Genomic DNA, 19,222 nt, shown 5'->3' on the forward strand with positions numbered 1-19,222 from the left:
AATAGTTACTTACACAAAACAATAGAAACCGGACCATACTTTGCCCCTTCTATATATTGTCCCTTTCTAGAAAATAAAAGGCTTCTGTTTTATTACCTGATTTTATATATAAATAAGTTATACCGGGATTTTCAAAAAATTGGTTCACATACATAAAATACAATTCATCGACATGGTGTAAATTGGTATGTTTATCTACAATTAGGAAAAAAACGTAAAACCTTGACACTCTTGACTGCTATACTCCTGTAAGTTATGCGGTCCTAGTACATGGTGGGCAGTTCCATGGACACTCGTTGATTGGTATATTACTCATCTGATTTATGCGATCCTGGTATTTTGGTTTTGGCCGTGCGTTGTGTGACGCCGTTGAAATCGCGATTTTATTAATAGCGTCTTGCCATAATCGGAAAAAACATAACCAACATAAATAAAAAAAAACGTAATACAATATTGTACAGCTTATCTTGTTGACAGTACTTTTTACAAAATAAAGTACGGATGACCAATTGGGACTAAGCAAAATAAAATATTTTATTGAATGACAAACTGGGACACGTTTTTTATGGATGCCAAATCACTAAAATGACGAATCGGGCATAACTCTTTTTAAATAAACTAAACAGGTAAAATAAATCACAGTACACGTAATTTAATATCGTTTATTTGCTCTATTTACAAGAAACGTAAGGTCTATTCATATCAAAAGATTATTTTTAACATTTATCGCATCCACATTGTACACAATATTTAAGATATAAGAAAAGATTATTAGTCAACATCAAGTTTTCTAAAGGATCCTTCAACGCCGAACATATCTTCAGCAGTCTTCGGTTTGCCAGGACGCTTTGACTCAATTGTGCCGTACTGATAGTCCTCTTGCAGCCAGGAATCATATTTCTTCACCTTGTTCCTCCAGTATTCTGAAAATTTCGTCAAAAACAAATAAGTATGGTTAAGGCTAATCAAATTACTGACAGACCCAATTGTACATAGACTTTTCAAATACGTTATTACAATAATGAATATTGTTTTTTCATTTTGCTTAAATGGCACCTGAAGTAACAACATCGTGGAGGTCAGATAAGCAGTCGCTCCATGGAGAACATTGGTTCTCAGCTGCATTCAGTTAGATTAGAAGTAGACCCAACATAGTTTGGAAAATGCTAGACCGATGACATGGCCTGAAGTACGCTTAAGTCAAAAGATATCATTTTTAGAAAAAAGAGATTCAGTTTAAAAGTTTGTTCATCGTCTGCGAAAGACTTCGAGTAGAAATATATAGACTACTAACAAATGAACTATTTTATCCGACTACGAAAAGAGGTAATTTGGTTCAGTACCTGAAATATCGTCTATTGTTCCAGCGTTACCCCCGTATTCAGCAGGCAGTACATCTTTGGGAATGTGTTTGTACAATTCTTCATAATTCTTGTTGTGGACGTAGAGCTACAAATATAAACACGGCTTATTTAAATTACATCAGTTTTTTATACATCCTATGACATGGAATATGTTTGGTGACTTACCCTATTCCTATTCTTTTCATTAAGCAAACTTTTGATTGCATTGAAGATAGTCTCAAACCCAGGTGGTGTGTTCATATAATGCGTTCCTTTCATACGCATTGGTGATGCGTCCTGAAATAATGAATTATGCATGACGAACTTAAAAATAAAAGTCTACATATCTATAAATTCATCATAAACAAATCTTCTGAGGTCTTTGAAATTATCTAGTATCTTTACTTTAGATATTCCGTCCATCGAGAAGTCTCCATGAACTCAAAAGTATTTTACTTCTATGGTTACCTGACCAAAGACGACCATCTTTTTCATGGTGACCGGCGTCATTTGCAAGAAGTGTGCCATCGTCACTCCCTCTAGATCTATAATGCTTTGACCGCCAGCGACAGTCGCGTTATCATCGTCCACCAGGAGAATCTGAAACGGTTGAAAGAAGTTGCAGAAAAGACCCGCCATGTTCCTTCTTGAGCCCTTTATATACCAGGGCCTCGATAACTATTTTGAACAATCTCGCAGCGTCGGCAGGCTTTTATTCTAATGGGTACCGACACGGGTCTGTCGTCTCTTAGAAACTGTCGTCCAAGACATGTCCCTTCGCTGTCGCTCAGGATTCTAATTTTTGATTCACTCGCTGCGGTCGTGTTTCAATTTTAGAATTTTTCGCTTGCTCGGCCATCAAAATTGAGCCCGCATTTAAAAAACAACTTTGCACTCTTGTATAACAAATAACTATTCTTTGCATTCATTTTTATCTAATTTAATTACCCTCATTAAAACGTTGGTAGCTGACAAGATGTCTAGAATATCGTACTTCGCTGGGTCATACTTTCCTGGCCGGATGATGGATGTCATCGGAGCATCTGGTCTCGGAGGCTTTGGCAGTATAACAAATGAACTGAAAGTAAGAATAGTAATCAAAAACTTAGTTTAGTTTCTTGCGGTCGAAAATGCTAGGATATGTCATCATCATCATCATCATCGATGAGCTATATTTGTCAGTCTTTGAATACTCTTCTCTAGTATAAAGGTACTATGTTGATATACATAGGAAAGTATATTTTTAATTTGGTCTCTTCTTAAAGAGGTTTTCCTCAAAAACGGTAATTTATACCATGACAGAGTATATTATAAAGATACATATAGCATAGTATATGGTAAGTAATAATAATCACCCTAAACCCAGGATTTCGTCAAAGAGAGGATCGGTGTGCTTTATGCGAAATAGTTCAGGCGCCGTGGTGCGAACAGAGTAATACAGATCCAACTTCTCTTTCGTCCTCTCCAAACTGAACTTACATCCACGGAGGAACCCCACCAACCATTGGTCATCTGAAAAATTATATACAATTGCCTTAAGAGCCTTGATAAAATGAGCGATGATTTTTATGGTTTTATGGTATATTTAATTTTGAAGTGAAAATGTTGATGTTTTTAATTTCAAGCTTAACTCGGATTGAAGCTAACTAAAATCATAGCCAGTTTATCGTACTAGATGAGTAAGTACTGATAAGTTAACTGATTAAACATTTTTTAAATGATTTCAGGTGTTATTCAATATCGTTAACTAGAAATCAGGTGATTCTTAAGGAAGTATTGTGTTTCAGTAGTAAATGGTCAATATTATTTTGTGCTAGAGGAAACACCAAATTGCACAGACTTACATTTTCTCAAAACTAAATAGAATTCAAACCACAATGCAGATTGTCTTACTTTCATTAAACTTTTCTTTATTAAAAACAAATTAAATTAACTGCAAGTTTAAGGTGCGTATCACAGCTGTCAACTCGGTGCTTTAACTCTTCCGCATAAAATCAATGGGATTGCATTTCTAACTTAAATTGGAACCCTGTCAATAACCCCGTAGGTACTAGCTAAGCAACATTCATTACATCACACCTGTCCAGACTCAACGGATTAGTGACAGAATTAAAACGATTACAAATATTACATATACTAATAATCTCACTTTCAAAAGATAAGGGAAAGCTTAGGATATTGTTACACTCACCTATCCTAGCATTTAGATGTGGTTGCTTGGCCAACCAGTCCTTAATATTTTGAAGATCATCCTTCAGCGTGTTCGGGTTTTCATTCAGCTCAACACGGGCTTTTTCCGCAAGCACAGGAGTCAACGCCCTCACAGACATTTTTCACAAACGTCCTACCACTGAAAGGAATAATACAACTCTACAATGATATCGACACTGCGATAATTGATACTGGTACTTGATTAGTTATCTAATTGATTAGTTAGTTTAATCCACCAGGCAATACCGACGGCTGGGGTACCTACCTAACTTTTATAAATAACATTACCTTTTTAATAAGTTTTAGTGTACACTGTAGACTAAACAGTTGGCCGACAGTTTACCCGATGATCGGCAATTTTATTTTTAAGAAAGTCTTGATTCCAATTAAAGTTTTAAGTTGGACTGATACCTGCCTGATACCTGCCTGATACCGGCTAAATACCGTATCATTGAAATGTGCTTTGTGTTAAATCCAAAACTTATTAACTTCTTATTTATGAACCCAAAAAAACTATCGGCCGACTAAAAGTTTGCATTGTGCGGGGATACTCTTGAGTCACCCTTGTCTAATCTATGTTGTATAATTTTATTATAAGTTTTTGCGCAACCACTATCAATTTTGAGCAAAGTCTAATCGCTGAAATCGTGAATCGATATTTACACCAAACAGATAATAAAGTCTATTAAAGAATGATAATAATGATATTTAAAAAATATTTTTTGCGTGAGTTTAAAGTTAAAACGATTAGGTGGGTACCTAAGTAATATAACAAGCCATCAGTAAAAATTTTACTTAAACGAAAGGGAGAGAGACGACGTCACACGAATTTTATATTGTGAACGTAGTAAAAGTTTTAACCTACATCTACACTGCGGTGCACATTTGACCACTAATATACTAAAATTATCGGTGACCATATCGTTTTACCACTAACACCCAGATAAATGTGAAGTGGTGATAGCGCAAATGGCGATGTCCTCTATAACTTCATAAATAAAACGGACAGCTACTGGCAGCACGCATAATATTATGTTATTAGAAATTATTTTATTGGCTGTTGAAAAATCAATGCTATGTTCCGAAAGACACGGTGCCAAGAACTGTGTCGAAACCATGAAGATATCATATTTGTTGGAGCTTATAACAATTCTATAAGAAGATGGGCACGTAATATATAGCCGAAACCTATCGTCATTTCATGGGATTTTTTATTTTTCATAGAGGTCTGGAACCTTAAAAACATCAGAATAACAGAAGTTGGCTGAACTAAGTCGATAACTATCGTCTTCATTTCATATTTCGGTAATCATAAGCCTGAGATGTTTACATAGAAACATTTTTTGTTGCTCCGAGTGGTTGTTTACACTAACTCATTCCAGTTTCAAAAATATTCCAAATATTTTAATTGTTTGAAAATAGAATGCATAGATATCATTTGTATTATGCTTAGTAACAACCCGTTTCTTTTGTTTTTTTTTAACTAGTGTTTTCCTCAAAGAACTAAAATAAATATAGGTTCGTATAACAATATTAAAACTGGCTCGATTAGTAAGTCTGTACGACGCTTTTCTTTCTTCGCTACGTATCGCCAGTGCTTTTCCAGTTTTCATTGAAGTAATTAATTTTAACATTATCTATAATTTGTTTATGCAAAATAAATAAGGAACATCTTTCTAGACATACTTAATGAATAAATTAAACACACCAATTGTTTTAAACAACACATTTATTCTTGTGTATTTACATTTATAAATTTTATCTACAACCCTGTTACATTAATTTAAACATTGTGCTGCTAACCCAAACCGATTTAGAAGACTTGAACTAGATTTTTGTATCGCTTTTCTTAAAACTGAGTAACAGACACATTTTCTAGATGACCGTAGACTTACTATAATGCATTTGTGGTGTTATTGTGTTCAATTTACTGCAATAACCACGTTAATTTACTGTATCAATTGTTCACCATCCGCTACGGTTGATTTTTAAGTCAGTGGGTAAATTGTATAGCGATTTATTTAACTGTTGTAGTCTATGTATTTATTGTTTTCTTATCCCTAATGTCAGTTTGAGTTAGCACCACATCCATAATTTATTTTAGTTACTGGCTGCATTGATTTTATGACACAATTGTTTTACAGTAAACAATGTCAATATATATCTTTTGTCAAGACTAAAAAGATCACAGAAATACTGTATGGCCCGTATGTAACCGTAACATGACAATAAATAGATAATACAATAGTGACATTTAACGCTTTAGCTTTTCTTTACTAATGTAAATTGTGTGAGATCTTCTTTTAGTGGCAAAACCAACGTATGAATGAAATAGGAGAAAAACTAAGTGTCAGATTTAAACATATGAACTAGATCTACCTATTCATGGACAAAGCAAATATTGTTGACTTATAGTTTAAAACCTCACTCACTAGATGGCGCTACAAGATTCATATTAAACAATGTATTCGTAAAACAGAACTAAAATATTTAAATTACATCTTAATATTTCTAATTGATTAAGTTAAAGGAAATACTATGACATACTTTCAAAATCACAAACATTTATTTGCCATTAATGGCGACCTAGTTTACTTAACTCTAACATTTGAACTAGAAAGCATTGGAAATGTAATGCATTAACTTATGAATAAATATTTACACTTTCCTAATTAAGTCTCTACGTAGACTGACAGAGACATACATTACATATACAATATACATCGGTTTAGGTCCATAAACAAAAACTAAGGGTGAAAATGTAATTGTTACATTAATGATTATGATTTTTAAAATCCACTCATAACTTAGTTATATATACTGCAATCATTCTTCATAAATGCAGACACAAAGTATTCCATGCTCGCGTTTACAATAACTTTTGTTTTGACAATCCATCTCATACAATGCAACTAAATTAGACGAACGAAAGGAGCAATTAGAACTGATCAATAATTTGGTAAAATGTAATAGTAAAATGCGCATATTTCTCAAGATTTAATTAAGGCTGACCGAAGCCAAACACTGCGGGATTGTGAAAAAGATTGCCTCTCAAACTATAAGCATGGCAAGAGTCTCATAATCCAGTGAAGAAAGGAGTAATTATTACAATAAAAATAGTGTCTTCAATGTTAACTATGTATATCTTATATCCATACCTATTTGTTGTTCCTAATTTTGGTTTGAATGGTAGGTTTGGTTTGTAACTAGGTAGCGAGCGTAGGTAGTGTATGACTCAACTTCGGAATGATTTTTTGCCGAAATTCGTATCCCGTGAAATGTACTCGATTTTAAATTAATCCTTTGCTTATCTAGGAAAAAAATTCAGACTACTTGGCTCCAGCCAGTCGCGGGCTTAACACAATTAAACAATCAAATAGGTTACATATTAAATACAAATTCACTCCACACTACTCAAATACGGACGGTTTCCTATCGACTCTGCAAACACGACGGCGCTCTTGGCCTCAATAACTAACAATACATATCTACACTTAACTTACAGTGTTAAATATAATATGAAAAAATACTTTATTTAAGTAGTTTCATGATTTGGGCGACCTGTTCTCCTCGCATTTGCGATATTTACCTATTAACTTATTTAAACCGACGGTGTAGGATTGGGCCATCAAAAGTTGGCGAAGAGCTTGAGTTCGTCGGAGTCTAGTGAGCGGACTGACTTCCAGTCTGTCTCGGGGTACTCGTCAAAGTTGGAGGTGTCACCTTCGTACGACACTGCCGGCATTATAGGTGGCTGTGGACAACATAAACAAGGGTCAACCATCTGATTCAACATAAATGTTTAGTTAAATTAGCAGCTTAATTTATTTACTGTTCTGTATAATGTCTTAAATCGGATCATAAATAAGCATTTAAGTAGTATCAACGTAAAGTATTGTAATAAGGTAACGTAAACTCCGTGAATCTCTGTCGGCCTCGCAACCTAATTTAAATCTGTTCTTAAATTGTGCTTCGATAGCATTGCGCAAAAGTATATTGAACCCGAAAATCTTTTATATTGTTCTACATAAAACAAAGATTCCGTCATTGTTTTTTTGTAGCAATATCTTCGACTAAATAATGTGTAATTGAAAATCTCCGTTTCCCATTTTCCAGTTGGTATCTGATGATAATAATGCGTAGGTATCTGGGAACATAAACAGAATTATCTAATAGCTAATGTATACCTGAAGTTTCTTCATGAAGACGTCAGCCCAGTCTATGTGCTTGAACCATCTGTGCCGTTTGACGTCTTCGGTACCGCACTGTAAGTGAAACAAACATTGCATTAACAAAAGTAAACATACAAAGAAAACGAGTACAAAGATCGAACAACTCGTGCGGCTCAATTACTGAAATGTATGCTATGAGTATCGGTGAAATATCAATCAATCATATCTGCGGTACTGGCTACGACCATAATGCGCATTTGGTGGCTGGCTGGAATTAGAGCAACTTTGTTATTATTGGCGTTCGCGACGTTCTTCAACCGTTAGACATCGTAAATTCTCAGATTTAGAGTTAGCGAGCATATCGGAGCTTAATTTATTATTGTACGGTGATGCCAAGCAGGCCACTCGCTTTAATATCTTCGTAGTCCAACGGGAATTGTCCCATAACTCCTTATAACCTACGGCTATATCGTTGTATTACTCCAATTTAATAAGTTATATTGTTGGAAAGGTCGCCCCCTACATTACCCACTCTCCGCGACTTTCATATTAAACAGCTTTCGTAATAAGTATCATTACTGTTTCTAGAGGTTATTTAAGCTATTATTTGTAGTGTAGGCGGACAACGATATTTTAAATAAAGTTTTGTTAAGCAATGATCATGTCTTTGAATTTATGTTCTTAGCTAGACCAGAACCGGACTTAAACCTTTAACCGGACAGTAAATCCAGTCAATCTATGCTGAAAACCATTCATTACATAATCTTTTCTTTTCAAAACAACTGATAGAAAAACAGTGTTAATTAATAGCTATCAAAAATCCTAGCATACATAATCCTAGCCAAAGTTTATCTAGGCCACAAAATCAGCGACCGATATTATAAGATGCAATCAGAAAACATATTCAGTAGAGCACCGGGGCTAACAAGGCGCCCAGTTTTCTAGCACATCGCGAGTATATCGGTGATGTGTCGTATTTGCGTCGCGACATAAGTCAGCGACGGCCAGCGGCTTTTGAAGTCACCGGCGGACACCTGACTGATGACTTTCTAAACATCTCGGCGACATCGCGGCAAAAAGCTCGGTGAAAACAACCAACCACTAACTGCAAACGTTTAAAAATACATTCGCAGCGTGATAGCGCGACACTTTATTGGGAACGCCGCATCCCGACTTCTCGCTATAACCGTGACCATATAGGCTCGGCTGAGGAAGGGATATTTATAACATAGAGCACTGTGAGCACCATAAACAATATGACTTCGACTTTCCAACAGTGCGGACAAAAGTACGTGGACAGAAGCAGTATGTTATTATTGGTTTATGTTTTAGACACAACCCTCTAACATCATAATTTTGAGTGACGAAGATGATTTTTTAATGTTAATACTTTGTACTTAAAAGTTATACAATCACAACAGCGAATTTCTCTGTACATCGTTGCATCGTCAAACAAAAATGTTTTCTCAAATCAAAAATGCATTTAAAAATTTATGTGTTACTGTAGATTAGTAGAAAAAATCGGAAATAGCTGGAGCAAGGCCAACTTCAAAAGTTAAATAAATTCACTTTTTGGATATCATCCACTTCAGTTGAAGTGCATAGCCGAAAGAAATGTGGAGCAACATCCACTACGACATTTACATTTATCATTGTCATGGGTTGTTTTGAGGTTATTATCTTCTAGTACGAGTTAAAACAAATGAATGTGCCACGCTTTGATTATACTGTTCTCGCTAATATTGTGTTTGACATGTGGTTTTTCAGTAAACATACACGATGAGTCGTGTGTATAATCCCAAACTGTTGCCGAAACAGGTCAAGCGCAAGGCTGAAGTATTTTCAGTTTGCGTAAGCGTAAAGCACGGCCAGCCAGTCTGTCTTTGCAACAAAATCTACGCTTTATGATCAGTTATTGTTTCTTTTATGGTGGTACAACATCAACGGCTCTAATTTAAATCTTCATATTTGCAACATAAGTACGTCGTTTTAGTTAAAATTATCAGGAAATTAGTAAGACAACATTTTGTCACAAGGGATAAAGCGTCAATCACTAATGGAATTAAACTCACTTTACATAAAGTACAATGATGTATTATAATGCAAAAATATTTGTTGAAACAGCCGGAGATTTGCACGAGTAACGTGAATCGTAAATCCGGGACTGATTAAAAACGAAAAAGAAATGGCGAAGGTATTTCAATTTGGCAAGGAAACAAAACACTGTATGTAAGTAGGCAATTAATTTGAGTAGGTAACGTAACCCCACGTGCACTCACACGTGAACCGAAGTTGTAGCACATAATATTTTAGCAATAAAAACTGTTTTCAATGGAAAGTCGAAATAGAACGAGCAGAATTTAGCTCCGAAGAAAATATTTTTACAGAACACTTATTGAAGAATTTTGAATTAATTTGCAACTAAACTAACACATTCGCGCTTCGTTTGCACATTGGCCTCTAATTTAGATGGATAATCAGGATATTCACTTTTACCGTCATTCACCAATCCCCGACGAGCATTCCAATACCAACTAATATTAGACATATAAAAGGTCTGTAGGTAAATATATATAATACTAGCTTCCGCCAGCGGCTTCGCCCGCGTGGTGTGGAGATAAAAAGTAGCCTATGTGTTAATCCAGGGTATCACCTGTCTACATACCAAATTTCAATCAAATCGGTTCAGCCGTTTTTGCGTGATTGAATAACAAACATACATCCATACATTCTCACAAACTTTCACATTTATAATATAAGTAGGATTACCTTCATATTGCCCAGCCTCTTGGTCCTGTCCTGCACGAGCAGTTTCTTGATGATATCCTTAGCCACTGGGTCCAGGTGCCGCGGCCATTCCACGCGACCATTCAGGATCTTCTCGTAAATGCCGAACGGGTTGTCGTCGTAAAACGGCGGGTAACCCACTAACATCTCGTAAATGAGCACGCCTGAAAATAAAACACATAAAAATTATTTATATACTTCTAATCAATAAACTGTAGATATACGTCTACTAAATAAAGTTACGACTGGTAATGACACGGATACAATTATAAAGACGAATTCCAACTAGACATAAATACTCCTCAGATTAATAATTGTGCCGTGATAGTCGTTAAATCAATTCCCACGGGACTATTAATGTCAAGGTTTTTAATTAATGTTTCATTTAATTAAATAGTAAAGGAATACATTATGCGCATTGGAAATGTGTGCCAACGTTGTAAGGTAGCAATTTTATACTATTCAATAATTACCATGTGGCTAAGAAAATTGCAATTGGCTTAATGGATAGCACCCAATGTTTAAATGTAATAAGTGTTGCAGAGAACACAAAGCGACGCCACTAACAAATGGCTTCAGTAATTAGCGCTCAAAATATTGCTACTTACATTAAAATAGAATACAATACAAAGAGCTGAACTACAATTCAGTTTTGCATGTTATGTTTAGACTACAGTAACTTGATATTGGAAAATTGTTAGAGCACTCGCAAAGTGGCAAGTATATTTAGTATTATTGTTATAATGTAATAGCGTATGATGCCAAGCACGGCACGACGAGATACAAGCAACGTGTACCATTATAAATAATGTAGAATATAAATTGGCACGCAGTCCCCATACACAAATGAAAGAGACTTCACTAAATCAACGAAACACTAAATAATGACAATGTAAACAATCTGGTGTTACGGCGCCGCAGAAGCAGCGCTTATAAAATAAATAAACAAACCATAATAATATGTCGAGAGACACATCATAAGAACAAATATAAAATACAAACAATCGCGAACGTACTGAAACTTTCATGCGTATAAAATATTTGACAAATGATTATAGCCATCAGTGTCAATTAGCAACGAATCATGAACTTAATTATTTAGATTAATTTCTTAGTTCGCATGCATTCAACGTCTGATACTCATCTGCAGCAGAGTTGTCTTATAAAGGCTTTATTTAGACTTGGAACAGTTTTCATTACGCACAATACAACAATAGCAAATAAAACCTAGCGAAACGGCATTTCCGTGAGAGTTGTTACAGTAAGCTTAGTTAAACAGAATGAAAAATGTTTTCGACAATCATTATAAATTCAAACGTCTGCTAAGTAAAGTTTGGCTTTTAATATTGTTTATAATATAACCGGTACGGTCGAACACAAAGACTTTGGTAGCGTGACTGGGGCCCGTTTTTGCATTATGTTACCGCAATGACATTTATGAGAACGAAATACTATATTTGTTTCAAGCAATTCTGTTGTTAGGGAAATATAATTATTTCCGTGATTTTCACAAAATGATACCGTTTCCATGAATAACGAAAATGATTATATTTGAACTTACCCAAGGCCCACCAGTCGACGGCTTTATTGTGTCCTTTGCTCTGAATGATTTCTGGTGCCAGGTACTCTGGGGTACCACATAAGGTCCACGTTCTGTCGGTCAACTTTTTCGCAAATCCAAAGTCTGTTATTTTCAAATGTCCATCCTTGGCAAGCAGTAGGTTTTCCGGCTTCAAATCTCGGTAGACAATGTTTCGAGCATGGAGGTATTCCAACGCTGACACAATTTCTGATGCGTAGAAGTTTCCTGTGAAAAGAACATTTATTAATAAAATGCATTCATTGATTTTTACGACTTCGACCCATAAAATGGTTTGACCTCGTTTTGTATTGGACCTATAGAACGGATTCTACAATTAAAACTGTATATTTCTGAAAACAATATTTTACGACAGGTTGAAAATGGTTTCTATAAAATCAATCTACAAGTGTGTTACCGACGAGCTTATGTAAAGGAAAAAGAAAATGCACAGAGCTAACGTGACTTTCCCGTCGCAACTACTGAGGGAAAACAATAATTACTTGACCGCCTTTACACAAACAGTTTTAGATTCTTTGTCTAATTCTAGCAACTAGCTATTTAGGTTCCTACTACCTAGAAAGTAATGGATCACACTAACATTTATAAGTATGTTAGTGTCAAAAATAACTTGAAACTTTTGAGTTTCAAGTTATTTTATTTTTTATTTTTGCGTCTTTTATAAGTTGATTCCAAATTATACATTTATAAGTAGACTAGGAGCGATGATATCGACTCTAGTAGGTACAGTTGTATCTTCCTAATTTCACATCTGCCACGAAACTTTCACCGATGTATCCATAACGATTAAGTTTTTTTCCGTCGACATGTTTATAACATTTATCCTTCAAACAACGCATGTTCTATTGTTTTCTCTTTGCAATATTTACGAGTTTTCAACCGTTTATTGTTTAATAGTTCCGTTTTATTGACTCGTTAAATGCTGTCGAATATCTCTGTCTTTCGCACATAGGTATTATTTAACAGGCACCTACGTACTATTTTCTATTTCAATTTCACGAATGTCCACTATTATCATGGCAATAACGATCCTCTTTTGTTTATGCTATGACCAAGACGAGCACTAAATCAGCACTCGTAGAGGAATATACATACATTTATTAAAATATATAGCCCCCATTATTTCATATAAAACAATCATGCACCGGATGTGAAATAAAATGGCACATTTACACCGCACAATTAGAGAAATCAGCTTAATTTATGGCAGAGTTTTGTTATGAACGAGATATTTCAGAAATAGTAACGTACCTATCTACCGACCGATCGATATACCCCATCCGTCACTTGGTAGAACTTATTACTGCGGTTAGTAAATTCTTAAAATAACTCTTATTTGATTTCTTGGACCCCTTGAATACACTAGTGTATTTAAGGACCCACAGTAACAAAATATTTAGACATTCAGATAGTCCTACCTATGTATAGACTCTCCTAGCGAAAATAGCTCGATTCAAAATCGAGTAATGTAACCACTTCAATTGACACGTATGCCCTTTCCCCTATACCCAAACTAATAAACTTGAAAATTACGATTCTTAAAACGTCTAATTACAGAGTTATATGCATACGTAACGTACATAAACATGTTAGATTGTATCCAGGATTAGCCAAATCACGTTTATTTTTATCGTGTGTAAAGTCAATGCCAGCTGGAAGAGGCGCGTCGTCAGCGCGCACGGCGTGGGAGCTGCGTGCAAGATACTGATCATATCCACTTATTGCAATATTTTATCATTGCTGCTTATTTGTGTTTTAATTTCACAGTTTTTTCTTTTGGAGTCGGCTCACAGTTTTAGAAGAACGTAAGAAGAGAGAACTCAAAAATTCACAGACGTTTAGGTACTCATTTTCTTCAGTCATAGGTAGTTTTTCCGTGTAATCGACGCTAGCACCCCTTTTTAGCTGGTGGCCCTTTGTGAGAATTCTACTGTGAAATGCTAACAACTCTAACACGTTAGAAGTTATAGAGATTTCATCATTCTTTTTTTCGGATCAACAGTTTTTATTCTAGTTCTTGTATAAGGCATCGACGCCAACGTTGTGGGCGACATGGTGCCACGCGGAAATGTGTCAAGCGCGGCGCTTTGTGCTCGCCGCATGACATCACACCGTGACTACACTCTTCTAATAAACCCATTAACCCAAACTATAACCCCGACAAGAACTCTGCTCCACATTTTAAAACAAATAAAATAATAATGTTGCGCTCGTTTCTCTAAACTTTGACTAAATCAGAGCAGCCGTCACTTAAGCTCACCTCAAATTATAGAGCGCACAGCATCTACTCACGTAGCAAACATTTTTCTTTGAAATGCAATTTAGTTCAGAAATTAGTTTCGCTGGCACAATTCTCGTCTCGTCAACATCGTTACATGTTTTCGAAATCGACTTAAGAAAAGCTTTTAATCTGTCTTCAATCGTTTTAAAAAATAATGCAATTTATCAATGTTGCACAACGTAACTTTGTTTTTCAAGTGCACTTTATCTGCCGACACTTGTCAACGATGTCTTACCTTATCAGATGGATTTATTTTTATATTTTTAAAACCACTTTCCAAAATTACCTATGTAAATTTAAAAAAGTGTGTAAATGCATACCGATTCTATATTATTATGTATTTAGTCACTAAGTATTTATTAATAAACCAGAAACATAGAAAGTGTACCGTTTTGCAAATTTATAAATTATTAGAAGGTAGTATTTATGGCTTTGTCATGTTCACATTAGTAGAAAATGGCTTTTTTCCTGAATTAATTTATTTTTGCATTTTTTTTTCTTTTTTACTTACAGTAAGATACTTTTTACCCCGGAAGTTAAATAGGTTACGCACAAGAACGTGGGCAGAATCGCGGGAGAAAACCTAGTTATTTATACATAGTATATCGTTCAGAAGCGCAGGCGCAGGCACGGCGGGCGGCGCGGGCGTCTTGATGTCTGGCTCTGCAGCAGTCGCCAAATGGCACAGACATTTTTATTGTCAGCATTCTACGTCACGGCTATAAACTGACTACCATGAAAAATGGACCGGAGCACCTTCAGGGCACACGGCACCTACCACGTAGTAGTATTATTATTTAATCTACGAAGCCCGACAGTTACAGCGCACCTCGCGTCACTGAACCCACATGAGCCCCTATTTCTGTCTTGTCTTTTCTCCAGAAATACGAAGCGGTCGTTTGCCGTGTATTTTTTCAGTGTTTTTGCAATTTTGCTTCACTACACTGTGTTCTGTCCGTACGTATCTATTTATTCTGTCCGTACGTGTGACTTATAACGTCATTAACAAAACAAGGTAATTAACAACGGAAGCTGTTCAAAGCTTTTCATAAGTAAATATGTATGTTGATACACATATCTTCGTTAATTCGTTTCCATGCAATACGAAAGTCGATCCATCAAAATCTGACAAACCATAATGTCATGATAAGATAATTGTATGATTGAATTAATTACATTAAATTATCAATTCTCGGAGAATCTTATTAAACTAGAACAGTTTCTTCCATATCTTCCTTCGGTTGCCCTCCATACTTTACGAGCTTTATTAAGTTGATTCAGAGACCTCAACCTTAAAAGGATTCGCTGAGATCATCCAACACATATGGTTTTAGACCGTTAAATTTATAAAAAGTTTAATTATGATAAAGGAGAATTTCCTTAAAAGTAGTTCTCAAAATAAAAACAAACCCAATAGTATAAACGGGCAGCGTGCAAAAGCTCGAACATAATCCGAATTGTTACTAAGATTAGAACATAAACACTTTCTTTATCAAATGTGGCATTATGCAACACAACTCTAGACTATGCCATTATCACAAATAATATTCAAATACACTAAAAACATCTGTCGCCTTTACATTAACAGCGGTACTTTATGTAAAAGCTAGTATCGTTTCAGTACTTCACTAAATAACTCAATAAAAGGCAACAAGAGACACATCGCTTTGTGTAAATTTGGATTTTATTGTCGTGAATTTAAAGAATGATATTGAGTACGCATTTTTATAGTTGTACGATAAAATGGTGTGAAAAGTGGACATCGTGGGTGATTGCAGCATCGTGCGCACACACGTACGGCATGGTACGACTGCCTGCGTTGTGTTGGCGTGCTTCCAACAGTTATTTATTTATTCCGCTCCAGTTTATTTATTTACAGCGATTAATAAACGAAATTGTTACTGATTTTTTGTTTCTGATCCAGTCATCAAAGGAAAAGTTGTGACAACTGAACGTAGTGCCGTTATTAGCGATATTGTTGTTATAAGTTGGATGTTTACATCATTTTAATGTGGGTGAAAACTTAAAGAAATCATTAATTAAAATTATCACTAACTAAGTATACTTATTTCCAAGCTTGTAAACTAAAAAAAATGTTAATCTAATTCCTCAGTAGATGTCCCGAAACTAAATTCACGATGTACAATGATGACTACATTATTCTAATCATAATAAAATATTTGTATAATTACCGATACTGTTGCTGAATCTGCCAGCATTCCTCAGGTAGGAGAAGAGCTCTCCACCGCAGACATAGTCGAACAGCATATAGATGCAGGAGTCGTCATGCGTCCACCATCGCCTGCAAATCACCAGTGACGTCATAAGCACAGCACGAAGGTCAAGCTCAAAGAAATTGGAACTCCTTGGTAATGACTAGTTAGATTAGCACTCCTTGAGCTAATTGCAGTTACAGATGCGTGCCAGATACAAACTGCAGTCAACGTACACCTAGCCTAAGTATAGTAAGAGTAGGTGCAATAAATAAATCAAACTGATTGAACGCTATTTTAGGAATAACATCTAAAGTAAAAAAGAAAATACAAAAGTAAATTGTATGGAGAATGATCAAAATAAAACTTCAATTATTCTCAAGGTTGAACATAATTAATAAGAAGAAGGTTGCTACATAGAGGCTTTTCTATTTTCTTTAAGACAGTTGAGCTTGTATATTACGAGAAATATAAAATCACTTATCACAATCAGCTTTTTGTTACAAATTAGTATAAAATAGAGAACGTTCCACTGACGTCAAGTTGGGCTAAATTAGGACACTTTTTTAATACTGTACAGCTGATTAAAAATGCTAGTAAACAATAACAGCATTTCATCACGTTCGAGTACTATGTGATTTATGGTAGTGAAGTGCATGTAAATCAATATATCATGGGTGTTCTGATCACAAGTGACATGGTGATGGTTGCCAGACCGTCATTAGAGAAGCTTGCTCTCAGAAATTTGTCTGCTTGCGATATTCATACTTGGCGCTTGCACGGCGCCGGAATATCCCCCACATACTTGTAAATAGGTATTTAGGTAAAGTAGATAGATAAATCTAGGTAAAGAGTACATAGCTTTTAATACAGATGTATTTAATTAGCGCTATGGAAAGCGCTTTTCGTATGACACAAAATTGTATTCATTTATTTGATTATAATTAGCTCCGTGTTACTTAACAAACAATACATAAAACTCTCTTACATATTAAAGAAAAGTCGGTACCTGGCACAATTATACAGGTTATTGGGTTAAATGAATTGAACACGGAAAAGCTCAAGAGTCGAACAAAAAAGTTATTTGGGGCACTCTTAATAGCGCCCTCGCTAAATTATGATAATGAATTAACTTCCCCACAAAGCTGCAAATGATACAGCAGAAATGTTCTTAAAGGTGTGTTTGTAATCGGCATAGTGGTCACTGGAAGGCGGAACTTTAGAAATGCACACAGGAGTAAGTAACGACATTGGCTCAATGCCGACATTTGGTGCTCACATAATTGACGTGCGTCACATGCACCCATGCACGTTTAATTAAACGTCCAAGTGTGTACCAATGGTAAACATCGTTGTTATGATCCCGCTAAAATAATGATACCCTTTAGACGTGTCGCATCAGTCTAGACATTTTGGATAAACACCAAGAAAATGGATTGCATCACACACATGATTGACGGGGACAAGACAATTTTCTCATAGTATTGATGCACTTACAGGTTCACTATGAAGGGATGATTGATCTCGGCGAGGATGTTCTTTTCGTTCATGACGTGGTCCACTTGCTTTAGGCGGATGACGTCAGCCATGGACAATATCTTCATTGCCAGATACTCATCAGCAGCTTTGTCGCGACACAGGCACACGCGACCAAACGTGCCAGTACCTTAAACAAAGCAAATTAAAAGTCAGTGTGTTTCTGAAACCCATATTGTATGAAGTTGTTTTGTTATCCTACAAGGTTTGATAAACTGTTTCAATGACTGCTCCTTGAGCTCATAATAATAACCAGCCATCGCAGGATTCAAAATAACAATTGGAAACAATAACAGCGTCAAAAGCAACATGTTTACTGCGCTCTTCATTGAAACAAACTGCATGGTTATCATTCTGTTAAATTGGGAAATCACTGAAAACACAATCTCATAAACCCAACGTGTTTTGATGAAAACAATTCCAAGTACAATGATATAAATAAATGAATCACTAACGGAGATTCCCGAGTCAATTGTATGAGTAGAGATAAGTGCAAACATGATGTAAATGATCTTAATGCGTTCGTGGTAGTGCGTAAACAAATTGAAAAATAAATTACTTCTAAACAGAATTCACTCATCGAAAATGTATCAGCGTGTTTTTTGTCTTTCGATATTCAGTTAGTCACTCGGCTTTTCCGATCAATGCAATGACTAGAATGTTTTAGATAGTCCTTGAAGGCTTAATAGTCGAAGCTGAAACATTTGATGCTAAATAAAAACTCGGATCACTCAGAGGATCGTCATTGAAAACAAAGTTAAATAAATTGTTGTAAATAAAACTAGATACAAGGTTTTCTCAAGGCGTAAAAAATACATAGCTGCTGCGTCAATAATTAGATTTTACGTAAAATCCTAGATTAATGCAGCACGTTCAATATCATTCCATTTGTTCCCGGAATAAGTGACCGTTAATTGACCCCTGTAGGTAGATTTAATTGAGTTAATTAGTGCACGTAAGGATGTTCCTTTCGTAAAAAAGCATTTCCTTCGTCTCTAATATCGGCATGAACATTGCAAAGATTAGCTCAGTAAAAAAATAGTTCGGGCGTTACCTAATTACGTTTTAAAGAGTATTGC

General features: G+C 35.5%; 2 protein-coding genes across 2 annotated transcripts in view; both read right to left on the reverse strand.

The window, feature by feature from the left end:
* Nucleotides 1-648: 648 nt before the first annotated feature.
* LOC124646271 (alpha-tocopherol transfer protein-like) lies at nucleotides 649-3,735 on the reverse strand. Its single transcript, XM_047186388.1, has 7 exons — nucleotides 3,535-3,735; nucleotides 2,699-2,855; nucleotides 2,292-2,421; nucleotides 1,812-1,943; nucleotides 1,530-1,640; nucleotides 1,344-1,449; nucleotides 649-923 (listed from the first exon to the last, which is right to left on the reverse strand). The coding sequence occupies exons 1-7, from the start codon at nucleotides 3,671-3,673 to the stop codon at nucleotides 772-774; spliced, it is 927 nt and encodes a 308-aa protein (XP_047042344.1). The 5' UTR covers nucleotides 3,674-3,735; the 3' UTR covers nucleotides 649-771.
* A 1,530-nt stretch (nucleotides 3,736-5,265) lies between these two features.
* LOC124646065 (cAMP-dependent protein kinase catalytic subunit 3) overlaps nucleotides 5,266-19,222 on the reverse strand; it is a 38,059-nt gene continuing 24,102 nt past the window's right edge. The window contains exons 2-7 of the mRNA XM_047186096.1: nucleotides 18,105-18,273; nucleotides 16,587-16,696; nucleotides 12,075-12,320; nucleotides 10,496-10,677; nucleotides 7,742-7,819; nucleotides 5,266-7,308 (exon numbers count right to left, since the gene is read on the reverse strand). Coding sequence (XP_047042052.1) covers nucleotides 7,183-7,308; nucleotides 7,742-7,819; nucleotides 10,496-10,677; nucleotides 12,075-12,320; nucleotides 16,587-16,696; nucleotides 18,105-18,273 — 911 coding nt within the window. The 3' untranslated portion in view covers nucleotides 5,266-7,182. The remainder of the gene's footprint in view (nucleotides 7,309-7,741; nucleotides 7,820-10,495; nucleotides 10,678-12,074; nucleotides 12,321-16,586; nucleotides 16,697-18,104; nucleotides 18,274-19,222) is intronic.

This window comes from Helicoverpa zea, chromosome 3, assembly GCF_022581195.2.
Source record: "Helicoverpa zea isolate HzStark_Cry1AcR chromosome 3, ilHelZeax1.1, whole genome shotgun sequence".
Classification (NCBI taxonomy): Eukaryota; Metazoa; Arthropoda; class Insecta; order Lepidoptera; family Noctuidae; genus Helicoverpa; species Helicoverpa zea.